Genomic DNA, 13821 nt, shown 5'->3' with positions numbered 1-13821 from the left:
GTGGGAGGGTGTGAGGAAGAAGTCCTGAGAAACCCCAAAGCAGGGCAACTGGCATTAAAGGGGGAGAAGCGTGGGCTGAGGCCGCAGAGCCCAGGAACCTGTCCCAGGGATGAGTTTTCAGGGAAGGAAGGCAGCGTGCATGCATGAGTGCCGCCTTGGACCTCGTGGTTGAGGCCTGACCTCCAGGCTTTCTTCTTCAGCACCACTGAGCGTTTGCTCTCGGATACAGAGCTGAGCCCTTCAGAGAGTCCTTTGGCTGACAAAAAGGCTCCGGGGAGCGAGCGAGCAGCTGAGAGGGCAGCAGCGGCTCAGCAGAACTCGGACAGAGTCCGCCTCGCGCCACGATCATCATACGTCAACATGCAGGTCGGTGCTGATCCATCCAAAGGGTGGCTGCCCAGTTAGCCATGTGGAGGGGCTCTCAGTGATGGACTCGGGGACAACCAGCAGGCTCAGTGTGCCAAACAGGAGACTTGGGTTCAAATCTAGCCTCAGACACTTCCTAGCTGTGTGACCTTGGGCAAGTCCCTTAGCCCTCGGCCCTTTCCACTCTTCTGCCCTAGAAAACCTCCTCTTTTTGGGCTAAGCAGGCAGGAGACAGTCAGAAGGATCTGTGTGCCCTGATCTTTTGGCCTTTCCAGAAGCAGCTTCTCCAGCCCCATTTCAGTGGCCTGGAAGTGGGCAGGGCAGGCGAGACACCCTGAGGGAATGAGGTGCAGCTGGCCAAGGCCCCCGAGTTATTTATGCTGTATCGTATTTATATATCTGCTTCATCAACTCCCAGACTCAGGAGTCCAACATTTTTACTGAGTACTCAGTGTGTGCTTGTAGGTGCTCTTGGCGGAGGCAGAAACAAGAACACAAGGGCTCTTGACCGTCAGAACTCTGTTAAAAACAATCTCAAAGCTCAACAGAGGAAAAAGCCCTTAAATCTGATTCCTGAGAACAGAGTTTAAAATTGTTTCTTTGACAGTAAAATTTGCCTTTAGAATTAAATGCTGCTTTGCATATTAGCAGTGACATTTTGGCAGGGAGTCATCAGCCCATCATTAACTTGTGTTTATCCAGGGATAAATGACAACTCCTGGCTTTCATTGCATGCTTTGCTTTTGGTTGTTGGAAAAGACAAATTACACTTTGTAAATGTCAGAAAAGGTGAAGCCGGGCTATGTGTGTGTGTGTCACTCCTTTGTAACTTCACTGTTGGCCAACACTGGCCCAAGCCAACCTTGGTGCCATTTTGGTTATTCTGTTTTGTCTTGGGCTGTGGTGAATCCACCATCCCTCGTGTCTCCCTTTCTTCTCTCCTACCTACTCTGCATGGGTGGGCAGAGATAGAATTCTGCCATTTGTTGTCCCCGAAAGAGGAGTGAGGTCAGGGATGGGACGTGCCCCTGGAGGCTCTAGCAGCCGTAAGGATATCGCTGGATGGACCCTACAGAACAAGCCCGCCACGAGTGGACGATCAGATTGTTACTTACTTGTACTTCTTGGTGACTGGACCAGACAACTGGCACGTGATCTATATTTGGGGGAGTTTTAAGAGTTGGTGAAGATGAGAGAAAGAGTCGCTGCCTATGAGAATCCATAAAGCATAGCACCCTAAATGCCAAGCTTGAAGGGACGTTCGAGTTCCCTGAGTCAGAGGCCCAGCCAGGGACGGCGCCAGAGAGGGTCAGTAGCCGCTCTAGGTGCCCACTGCAGTCTCTCTAAATCCAATTGCCAGGCCTCTTTCCCCTACAGAATGCTGCTGGGAGAGTGACTTGAGAGACAAGCACATTTAGCCCAAGTCATTCCTTTAGTCAATATTTACCCAGCACCTGGTGAAGGCACTCTGCGGCCGCTGGCCGGCAAATAGAATTCGAAGTCTGATTGTTTAATATCGTCTAATGTCACTGCAAGTTGAAGTCAAAGAATATTGCAGTTTGATTTAATAATATCACTTGGAGCAATCAAAAAACCAATAATGGTCCCAGTGAACAGATAATGAATCAAATCTTTCTCTGCTCAGCAAAGGGTGGGAGGGCGAGGGGGAAGACTATGAGGACAAAATATTATGGACCTTCCCAGACATGGTCAGTCACTGCAACGGGTCCTTTTCTTTATTTTTTTAATTTTTTTTTTAAACCCTTGTACTTCGGTGTATTGTCTCATAGGTGGAAGAGTGGTAAGGGTGGGCAATGGGGGTCAAGTGACTTGCCCAGGGTCACACAGCTGGGAAGTATCTGAGGTCAGATTTGAATCTAGGACCTCCCGTCTCTAGGCCTGGCTCTCAATCCACTGAGCTACCCAGCTGCCCCCTTTAATCCTTGCTTTTTGATGGGTTGGACTTTTCATGGATTGCTAGTCCCTTATTCTCCAGAGATTTGACATTTATCTCTCGGGACTTCTATGCGCTGGAGCTCAACCCTTTGTTTTTAGAGTGTGAGTGTTGGGGGGAGCCATGGGGAAAGCAGAAGAAAAGAATTTTCTTTTTGTTTCATGTTTTAGGCATTTGACTATGAAGAGAAGAAGCTGCTAGCAACCAAAGGTATGTCATACCTTAGTCTCCTACAAAATACTTCTGTTGATGTCTTGGGCGACCCAGAAACAGACTTTCCACTGCCCATAGTGGACTCACTTTGCCCATAATGGGAAGTTTATTTGACTTAAAATGGAAAAAAACCAAAACAAAACGGAAAAAAATCATTGGCATAAGTTGTGGGAAGTCTGTATTGGCCTAATGAAGGATTAAAATTAAATTGCAAACGCTTTTTGGTCCTGAAATGAGTCCTGATTTGTGATGTGGGATCCTTGTGACCCTGGCTAAGTCACCTCACCTCTTTGGTCCTTGGTTTCCCTGTCTGTAAAAATGAGGGGACCAGATTTAATGACCTATAAGGTCTCTTCTCTGATTCTGTGATCCTAGTTATTAAAGCAACTACTGTATAATAGCATAATCATTGTGTTATTTAACATTTTAATTTCTTGTAATACAAGATAATTATATGTAATTTTATATCACATACATGTTATATAGTATAAATATGTAAAATTATAATACACTCAAGTTATACTTAACCTTGCTTCTGGAAAAAATACTCATTAACATTTTTTCTAGTCCTATTGAAAGCATTACAGATGGTTTTTCTGTGATGGTTGGTGATGCATAAAGGCAGCTGGTGGTTCAGTGGCTAGATCACAGGGCCTAGAGTCAGAAGACTTGAGTTCAAGTCCCGCTTCAGACACTTATTTGCTGTGTGGTTGCACAAGTCACTAACATCTGTCTCCCTCAGTTTCCTCCTCTGTAAAATGGGGATAAGAATGGCACCCACCTCCCAGGGTGGCTGTGAGGACCACAGAATATTTGCAAAGGGCTTTGTGGACTTTAACTTGCTAGATAAAGGCCGGTTATTCTTATTCTTATTGTCCTTTTAAAGCTGACCCCCTCAGCGTGTGTAATCCGTCTTGTCTCCCTCCCTTCCCCAAAGCCATGCTGAAGAAGCCGGTAGTGACGGAGGTGAGGACGCCGACCAACACATGGAGCGGCCTGGGCTTCTCCAAGTCCATGCCGGCTGAGACCATCAAGGAGCTGCGGAGGGCCAACCACGTCTACTACAAGCCCACAATGCGGACGACCTACGAGGTGGGCGGCCTCGGATGTTTGCCTCTGAATCTGCCCGATGGCTGGGAGGGATGAGGGTCGGAGGCGGCTCCAGCCCCCTCCTGGGTGCGAGAGTCGTGACACCATTCTGGCGACCTCCATCGGCACCTCTGCGCACGCCTGTGTGTGTGCTTATAACAAATCCGAGTGAGGGGCTGAGGGTGGACCGAGGGTGGACAGAGGGTGGACAGAGGGTGGCTGGGTCCTTCCTGGTAGTTTTCAGACAAGGCCTTCTTGCTGGGGGCCTGTAGGACAGGCGCTCCTCTGAGCGAGAGGATGCAGATGGAGGAGGCTCCAACCCCAGAGAACACGCAGCAGACAAGCCTGGGCCTTTGGGCCTGCCAAGCGCATGCCGAGTGGCTCTCCAGGGCTTTCTGGGTCCCACAGGTTGGATCGAAGCAGAGCCTGGCTTCCTGATGCATGCAGCGGGGAGCCCCATTGAACCCACAGGCCGGACAAGCAGGGCCCTGCCGGTTTGGAGAGAACGAGCTTTTGGCTGCGGGGTCCTCCAGGAAAACACTAGGAAGTTGTCCAAACCCATATTTTAGAGGGAAAAAAATCATGATGGGTTGACGTGGAAGGTTTACGGGCCTTTTTGCTTTAGAGAGGGGCTTGGGGAGTGCTGGGTAAGGATTCCTGGGTGGAGGAAGGCTTGGGGCAGCCTCCTCCCCTTCTGAGGGCTCAAGATGCTCCTGTGAGCATGGAGGAAATGTCTTCCTTTTCCTGTTCCAAAACCTTTCAGGGGCAGCAAAGGGATGCTGCTTTGAAGGGCCTGGAACGAAAGCTCTGCAGCATTTTGTTCTCAGGCTTAGCTTAGAGGAGTGATGCGCAAGGCTTATCGGGAAGTCATTGCAGCCACCTTCAGACTTAGTTAACACCTAATTTAGTTTTATTATGGAGTTCGCTTCCCAGAAGGGGCCTTAAAAATCGAGTCCTGCCCCCTCCCTTTACCGATGAGGAAAGTGAGGTACAGAGAAACGATTTGTCCACAATGACATGGTGATGGAGATGAGGCTGCGCAGGGTATCTTGCCCCAGCTAGGTCCCCACTAGCCATGCCCAGGCTGGCCAGAGACCCCTTCCCCAGCTCGCCATCTCTGGGCTTGGTGTGCATGGCCATAACGAAAGGAAAGGACCAAAGCCTGGGAAGTGGTTTCTGGGAGGCAGCTTTCTCCTCACTTGGAAGAGCTGGCTTTGAACAGCTGCTCCTGTCAGGCTTTTTGTGGTCCCTGAAGGGACAGGAGAAGCTCACATGCCTGGTGTCTTGGCCCCCAAAGCCCCTGTTGGTCTGCACAGGGCCACTCAGACGGTGGGGTAGGGAAGCCTGGGGGTCTGGCCACGGGCCTCCCCGCCCCCAGTAAAGCATCTCCATTATCTTTCTTTTGCTTCTAGCAACACAGACAACTTTCAGTGGAGCCTTGAAACAACTCTGTGATGGAGGGGATATGAATGCCCCTATTTTATAGATGGGGAGAAGCAAAGGTGACTAGGGTCACACCAATAGGGAGTGTCCAGAGGAGGATTTGAACTCAAATCCTTCTGACATGGAACCCACCATACTGTGTTGTCTCTCTGCATGAACAAAACATGGGCACCAGGGTTCAATCCTTGGCGCGCTTCCACTGAGTGAACTCATTTGTTCTTTTGGCTTCAAGATCAACTGTCCGGTCTCTGAAATCTGCATCTGAAAGCCTGACATCTTTTCTGGTAGTTCAGCACTTCCTCCTGGTTGTTGGCTCTTTGTCCCATCATCTTCCTTCTCAAACTGGCTCCCTCTCCGCATTTCCCAGTTTTGGTCCAGGACACCATCATCTTTCTAGGATAAGACAAGACTGGCACCATGTTTTGTTGAGATCTTCTTATATCAATTCCTTTGTTTCCATTGCCACGTCGCCTGGCCCAGGCCATCATCAGCTCAGACAGGGACAGAAGATCATAAATCTGGAGTTCGGAGGGACTTCAGAGGATCTCTAGTCCAATTTTACAGATGAGGAAACTGAGGCCTGGGAGGGTGTCATTCTGGGCAAATGCCTTGACCTCCCTAACCTAGGGTTCCTCATCCAATCCCATATCTTGGGTTCTTTCTGCTCTGCCTTCCCTAAATTGAAATAGTCTCCAAACTGAATTTCCTACCATTTTTCACTCATTCTTCAGTTTCCCCGACCCACCGTTGTTGAGGCAATTTTCCTGTAATAATAGTGTGTTTCATTCTCCATTGGATAGATACAGTGGTTCTTTCTTGGGGGGCAGGGCAGAAGTGGAATCCCGCCCCCACCCCCCCGCCAGTTCTGTCCCGAGTCCCCTGTTCTACATGGTATCCCTTGAAGCTCTCCTCTGCCCCTTGAGCTCTGAGCGTTCTCTTAGGTAGAAGACTTCCCTTCAGGGCTGACATCCTTCCTCCACGTTGGTCTCCCTTCTCTAACCTACAAGAGGGAATTTTCAATTGAATGACAAGATATTTTGTGAACTGCCCTTGTTCTTTCCCTCCCCCAAATGAATTTATTCATCACTGTCTTTCTCCGGACTCTTCTTTAATTACAGGGATCATCAATGTCTCTCTCACGATCCAACAGTCGTGAACACCTGGGAAGTGGAAGTGAATCTGATAACTGGAGAGACCGGAATGGAATTGGGCCTGCTGCGCACAGTGAATTTGCAGCTTCTCTTGGGAGCCCCAAACGCAAACAAAACAAATCAAGTGAGTTCTAGCTTTATTCTGGCTTTTGCCTTTGGTCTGTGATTTGGAGAGAAGGACTTCCTCATCCTCATGTTTCTGGGCTTTTTGTGTCTCGTATTCAGGTTTTCTTCTTCATTCTGTCTTTCTGCATGACCCCAAATCCCGAGACTGTGTCTTTGTATCCGTCTTCAGGTTTAATCATTTTAGTTTCATCGAGCTCTTGATTTTGTCCAAACTTTAAAAGAAAGTCTGTTCTGTTAATTTTTTTCTGCCTCCTCACCCATCCGTTTTCATTCTGTCGTTTCCTTTTCCGAGAATTTACTGTTACGAAGGGTCTCTCTTTTGTTCTGTATTTTCCTGTCACATGTTAGATTTGTTGATTTCTTCCTCACATACTCTAAACCTAAATATTTCTTTGATATTTTTCTTACCCTTTGATTGCTTTTCTGAACAATTTGGAATTGCTCTATTCTTTTTTTTTTTTTTTAACCCCTTACTTTCTTAGTAACAACATTAAGACAGCAGGGCAAGGGCTTCTCCTACAGAGTTAAGTGACCTCAGCTTTCTCCAGTGGAAAGTGCAGAGACTGTCTGGAGAAATAACCAACCCACAGACCAACGGAAACAAAGGCCCTGGGTTTGTCCAAATAGCCAGTGGTGGTGCTCTTGGGGAAGGCATAGACCTGAAAACTAAGCTGGTGCTCATTGATTGGGAGAGCTGAGCCCATGAGATATGTGAGTAGAACAGAAAGTCATCCCCACTGAGGAATGGCCACTGGGGAAGGGTCCGCCATATTGGCTTCTGGAGAGGAGGCGTGTCTTGTAGTTGGCTCTTTGCAAGCACTGTGGCTGTGGGTTAATAGAGGTGGAATTCCTGGCACAGACGTGAGCTCAGGGTGTCTGGGGACTGCGGTAGGAGGGGCCCTGGAGCCAAGCCGGAGACATCTCACTCTTCAGATCAGGGGACTGACTTCCCATACAAGTGGTCACCGATACTTTCCCTGACTTCTAATCCAGCATGCTTTGCATCACCCCATGTTGCCTCTTAGAAGTGATCAAATAATAGTGAGGGGGCAGCTGGATGACTCAGTGGATGGAGAGCCAGGCCCGGGGACAGGAGGTCCTGGGTTCCAATCTGGTCTTAAACACTTCCCTGCTGTGTGACCCTCAGCAAGTCACTTGGCCCCCATTGCCTAGCCCTGACCACTCTTCTGCCTTGGAACCAATACAGTATTGATTCTAAGACAGAAGGTAAGTGTTTAAAAAAATAATAACAGTGAGCCTTTATATGGTATTTTAAGGTTTGCAAAACACTTTATATGTATATCTCATTTCATCCTCATCACAGTCCTGTAAGGTGGGTGTTACTATTCTCTCCATTTTACACTTGAGGAGACTGAGGCAGGCAAGGGCCACATAGCTAGTAAGTGTGCGAAGCAGGATTGGAACTCTGCTCCTTGAATCAGTGGAATGCCAGAGGCAGGCACTTTCTGCTTGTGCCTGTCTTCCCATTCCTTTGCAGAGTGCCTAGCACAGAGTGAGAGCTTTTAAAAATCCTTCTTGACTTGATGACTTCCCCCCACTTCACGGCCTCTCAAGGGAAGGGTGGCCAGTTGCAGAGAGAGCTGAGTGCTGGCTTCAGATAGCTGGATGCCACAAAAGATGCCCATTCCATCTCCGTGACTGCCACCATCCAGCTTGGGCAGTGTAGCAGTGTAGCTCTATGTTTTAGGACTTTTTAAAAGTGAATTGAATATTTAGAAATTCAGAGATCATTAAGCGGAAACCAAGATTCAGTCTGAAGCAAACACAAATCTCAAAAACCATGGGAGACGGCCCAGGCGACAGCTCCCTTTTTTCTTCCAAAGACTGGAGAAGAGAGAATTCTCTTCAACTAAAGCCAGAGGGGTTTGAGGTTCCTGGTGGGAAGCCATTCTGAAGCTTAAGAAGCCGTGACTTCCTCCGCCTGCCCCGTCCTTGTTTTTTAGATTTTACATGTGTGATCACGTTCTTCCACGCTAGCCTTTTTGGGGAAGCGATCTCCCAAGAACACGCCCCTGCGTGTTTGCATTCCGATTCCTTCTCCGAAGCAGACGGCCTTTCCCATCGTGAGTCTCTTCTGAGAACTGCGTGAGCCCAAAGGGATCACTCGGACCAGAAGCCGTAGGTCTGGCCGGCAGGCCCAGTGCTTGGGTAAAGGGGCAGAGAGTGTCCGGGTCCCCTTCCTCGTGAACCTTCCCCGCCGGCCGTCTCTGTCCCCGGCCGACCCGAGGATGGTGCCGCTGCCTCCTCTGGCTTCCTTGTCTCTGGTTAAACCCTTGGCGAGGTGCCCGCCGAGTCTGAGAGAGTGGGCCAGCCAGTGTGTTTGGTGTGCCTTCGCTGGGCCAGAAAAGGTCCCGAAGGGCCCATCGGGACAGTACAGTAGATATGTCCTCCGGCCCTTTGACAGGAACCAGGGCCCTTCCAGCCCTCCCGTTCTTGTTCTCTGCTTGCCCTCACTAGTCCCCGGCTGGATCTGTGGGCCCCGGAGAAGGGAAGGAAAAGTCCAGCGTGGCCAGTGCTGTGTGTCTGAGGATGGGGCCTGAGCAGGGGGCAGTGGGATGAGCAGCCTCCAGTCTGTAGGCAAATACTAAGCCCTGCTGGTGCCTGGCACTGTGCTAAGGAAGCACTTAGGAACGCACACGCTCCCTGCCCTCAAGGAGCTCAGTCTAATGGGGAGTCAGCATGCAAACCAGCCTCCCTGGCCAGGGGCAGCAGCCTCTCTGGCCTTCCTGGGCCCTGGCACCTTCCTGTTAACTCAGATCCGCCCTGAAGCCCCGCAAACCCCCAGGACTCCGAACTCCTTCACTCTGGTTTCAAACTTTGGGGGGGCACACTTGAAGTGCCCAGCGCTAATTAATTCAGAAAACGCCTTCGATGGGTCGGGTACTGTGCGGGCCCTGAAAATACAAAGATAGAATGAAGCCGTTGCCCCCACTTTCAAGAGTTTATTCTTTTGGAGAGGAATAATGTATGCAAAGATATGCGGACACAATCTATAGGCAAAGCAAATAGAAATGAATTTTAGAATGAGGAATGGAACAAGAACTGGGCATAGCGGGTAGACAGTGGCACCCACGGGGAGCTTTGTATTCTGAGAAGAAGAGGGGGTAAGTGAGTGCACTCCAGGCATAGGGAACACTTTGGACAAAGGCCTGGAGATGGGAACCCAGAGGACTAGAGCTGGCAGGGGCCTGAGGTCCTAGAGTCCCAGCTCCTTGTTTTAGAGATGGGAAAGCCAGGCTCTGGACAAGAGAAGGTACATTTGTAGGAAACACCCAAAGCAGGATTTGAACTGAAAACTCTAACGTTTTTTTTTGCAGGGAAGAGCAAGTGGGCCCCAGTGTCAGAACACAGAGTCTGTGTAACAGGCCAGCCTACAGAGATGGCGGGAGCCTCACTGTTAGGGGCTTTTGAGGTCAAATGGGAGTCTGCATTTTATCCTAAAAGTAGCCAGTGAGTGACGTGGCTAAACCTGTTGTTGCTGTTCAGCCATTTGTCGTGTCTGACAAACCTTTTTATTTTATTTTTTTTTACTTATTTCATTATTATTTTTTATTTTATCTTATTATTTTATTCACACCTTTTGCCCCAGTAACAGCTCAGACAGAAGGACAGACAGGGCTAGGACATGGGGGTTAGGTGACTTGCCCAGGGTCACACAGCTAGGAAGAGAGTCCAGATTTGAACTCGGGTCTTCCTGACTCCAGACTTGGCACTCTATCCTCTGTGCCATCCAGCTGCCCCGGATTAGACCTAAAGGAATACTATTTGGCACCTTTGTAGAGTTTACAACTGTCTGTCCATCAGATGTGTCTTAGGGACAAAGAAGGTAGCTTCTGATGCTCTGAGATTTCCTGGACCCCAGGGAGAGGGAAGTTGGGTTATTGGGGGCCCCTCTGTGCTTTTTAGTTTTGCCTCCAGGGCGGCCCCATCTTCCAGTGTCGTGCAGACTTTTTCCTTCCCAGCCCATCTTCAAATTAAATTTAAATGAAAGAATGAATGTATCTGATCTTGGGGAGACCAGCACTAATGACCACAGCTGAAGATGCTTTGAGGCTGGATTCCCGGCCCCCAAGGTCACCTTTTAAATGACAAGAACTTACGGAGAGCCATAAGCAGCGCGCGGCTAATGAAAAGGCAGCCACCAGGGGTCACGGCTTTCCGGAGGCCAGCAGGCCGGCGCTCTCCTCAGCTGGACGACGGGGAGGAGACGCATGTGGTGATTAGAATGTGTAATTAAAGTGTCTTCGAATGCCCACATACTTAATCTCAACTTGTCCTCTCTCTCTGGCCTCCCAGCCGAACACTATCTCAGCAGCAGCAATTACATGGACTGCATTTCTTCACTGACTGGAAGCAACGGCTGCACCTTGAACAGCTCCCTCAAGGGCTCTGACCTCCCTGAACTCTTCAGCAAGCTGGGCCTGGGTAAATACACCGACGTGTTCCAGCAGCAGGAGGTCAGTCACTCTTTTGGTTCTACTTATGTCTAAAACATTGGAATATTTTCTATATGCATGTTTAAATATATATCATTTGGGGGCAGCTGGTTGGCTCAGTAAATAGAGAGCCAGGCCTGGAGACGGGAGGTCCTGGATTCAAATCTGACCTCAGACACTTCCCAGCTGTGTGACCCTGGGCAAGTCACTTGACCCCCATTGCCTACCTTTACCACTCTTCTGCCTTGGAACTAGTACACAGTATCAATTCCAAGACAGAAGGTAAGGGCTTAAATTTAAAAAAAAAGTTAAAAAAAAAAAAGAGTTGTTATTAAGGCAGAAAGGGTTTCTAAAAAATTATTACATATCATCGCCCTCTATAGAAGGTCCTTGAGGACAAGAACTATTTTAATTTTGTCTGCATATCACCAGCTCCTTGCACACGGTAGGAGCTTAATCAGTGCTTGTCTAGTGAGACTCTCCAATTAGCTCCTGGCTCATGGGCTCTTGATTTTCCTTTGGGCCGTGGAAGTCCTTTGGTGGCCTGACGAAGCCCGTGGACACAGAGTGTTTGAAATTGAATCAAACACATGGGCTTAGCAAGGAAAACAACTAAGTAAAAGAAAGATGTCCTTCCCTCCCTTCATCCTCCCTTTCCCCCAAGGAGACCAGGCACTCCAGACCTGCCCCAGGAAGAGAAGATCAAATTCCAGAGGCGCCATCTTCCCTTTACTGTACCAGGTGGTCAGAGAGGTCCCTTTTTAAAATTGCCTCCTACCCTGGCCACAGGCCATATGTAAGCAGTCTGGCAGGAGAGTCCACCGTGTCCCTCCCCCATTGGCTTCCTTCCCAGTGCGGGGAAGGACCTTTAGAAATCCAAACTGGAGGAAAAATAGCCTTTACAAACAGGCACCAGTCTCTGCCCTCAAGGAACAGACATTCTGCTAGGGAGGAACAATACAAAGATTGGTGACCGCAAAATATATATGAAATCAATTCAGAGTAACCTAGGAGTGGAGGGGAAGATGAGCATGAATAAGTGGGAGCCTCAAGAAGGCCTCTTCCAGGGCTGGTGAGGAAGAGCAGTCTAGGCACAGGAGGCCAGCTGTCCAAAGGTATGGTGGTAGGAGATTGTCATGCATAGGGAACAAGTGGTCTGGTTTGCTGAGACACAGAGTGCACGTGTACACTGAGCTGGGGAAAGTAGGCTGGGGCCACATCATGAAGGCCTTTAGAGGGGCCCCATTCATATCTTATCTAAGAGGCAATACGAATCCCCTGGAACTTGTTGTAGAACCAATGTCTTTTCTCCACTGTCTGGGGTACTTTCTACATGCTCTGGGTCAAAATGGCACCAGATTCCATCTGACTTGAATATTTGACCAGATTTGACCACAGGGCTGGGGGTCATTTTTTAATGAGGTCCTCAGAAGGGCCCGAGGGCCATTGGGTACTCCCCCACTTTGTTGTGTGGGCAGATCCGGGCAAGACCATTCAGCCAAAGAGTGCGGGCACAGTATTTGTGGCACCTCTGCTCTTCTGGCCTTACAAATGGGGCCAAAGTTTAGTTCAGACACGGCTGATTTTGTCATTTTGTTTCTAAGAGAATAACTGACTGAGTCAGCAGTCCCCAGCTGTAGATTTTTATGGCCAGGCTTTTGTGCCACAAATTTTGTTCATGGTTACGTCGTCCAATAAATTATTAAATTTAATTTCTCAGGCTTTTTTTCCTTTCTTTGTTGGAGAAAGGAGGTTTGATGTAGAATGGGTTACACCTTAGGGGCCATCGGCTCACTTTTTCCCCCAGGAAATCTTTATTTGTTAGAGTCCGGCTCACCAAAGATTCTCAGAGGTGACTAACATTTTCATCATTGCCCTTTAGAAATTGACCCCTATAGATGGTTTCTGAGATTCTTCCTAGATTTAAAATTCAGTTTTGTGGTTTCTTATCTCTCTGGGCTGAGTAGGGAGGGATTTCTTACAGGGGAAATTCAGGTGAAACTATGATGAGTCAAACTTTAAGTGGTGTTGAATGATTTTCTGGGTTTCTCTCGTCTTCTCTCGTCTTCCCCCTTTACAGCTGGAATGCACAGCTTACTAAATGAGTCTTACCCTATTAAATGATGCCCAGAGAGGAATCCTGAGCCTGCGCCCTTAATCACTGTCAGTCCGCTCTCTGCAGGGATTGTGGCTGCTACCCTTGGTCTTTGGGCCTTTGATTTGCCTGGGATGCTGGGGCTACAAGAAAACGTAATAGAATCCGAATTAGGCATGATAAAGGGCATACAGGATGCTATGAACTATCTGCTAGATCTCGTGCATGTTGGCCCCCATGCCTGAAGTTTTTGGTTTGCTTGTGTTGGTCTCGGTCTCCTTGGTAGGAACAGGCTGCACGATGGATTTCCACTCACCCCAGAAAGCTCTGGGCAGTCAACTCAGTTTGTTGTCCTGCTGCAGAACCAGGCTCCAGTGAGACAGAAAGTAATGTGTCTTGTATAGAATATCGTCGCTAGCCCTCTTACTGATTGTAGCACCAGACCTTGTTTTAGGGCACCCATGGATGGTCCAAAGGTTTCTGCTGAGTTTATGACAGGCCTGAAGGAGCAAGCTTCAAAGAAACGAAAACCGTGTCAATAGGAATTAAGGAATCCCCTTCATATCTAGAGATGAAACCCTTAGGAAAACACCCCACCAACCTAACTGTAGGGACTTATCGGTAATGCCGGTGGGTCTCTTTTTGCCCCCTTTCTCCTGGGTTCTGTTCTAGAGAAGCTAGAATAGAAAAGAGATGCCTGTGCTTTGCTACATGTCCATTGATATGCTCTAGAATTCAGATGCATTGCTTACCCACTAAAATGGTCATTGTACTTCTTGAGGAAGGCTAGCTGCGTGTTCCTTTGATTTTGTCCTCATCCTTTAAATAAAGTTATCAAAAACAATTCTCCTCCAACCATGAAACTTGGAGTTTGTTAACCTGGTCTCAGTATCAGCCTGTTGATAGGAAGGGCTTGAGAGGCATGTG

At 48.6% G+C, this 13821-nt stretch overlaps 1 protein-coding gene across 1 annotated transcript in view; it reads left to right on the top strand.

Annotated features, from left to right (window-relative positions):
- The window catches only part of BICC1 (BicC family RNA binding protein 1), a 228461-nt gene that overhangs the window by 204129 nt on the left and 10511 nt on the right, over positions 1 to 13821 (top strand). Inside the window, exons 15-19 of the mRNA XM_044659220.1 lie at positions 201 to 366; positions 2491 to 2530; positions 3471 to 3625; positions 6184 to 6340; positions 10660 to 10820. Of these exons, the coding sequence (XP_044515155.1) occupies positions 201 to 366; positions 2491 to 2530; positions 3471 to 3625; positions 6184 to 6340; positions 10660 to 10820 (679 nt within the window). The remainder of the gene's footprint in view (positions 1 to 200; positions 367 to 2490; positions 2531 to 3470; positions 3626 to 6183; positions 6341 to 10659; positions 10821 to 13821) is intronic.

Source organism: Gracilinanus agilis, chromosome 2 (assembly GCF_016433145.1).
Source record: "Gracilinanus agilis isolate LMUSP501 chromosome 2, AgileGrace, whole genome shotgun sequence".
Classification (NCBI taxonomy): domain Eukaryota; kingdom Metazoa; phylum Chordata; class Mammalia; order Didelphimorphia; family Didelphidae; genus Gracilinanus; species Gracilinanus agilis.
Note: the sequence above shows the minus strand (reverse complement) of the source record. Positions and strands in the feature narration are given on the sequence as shown.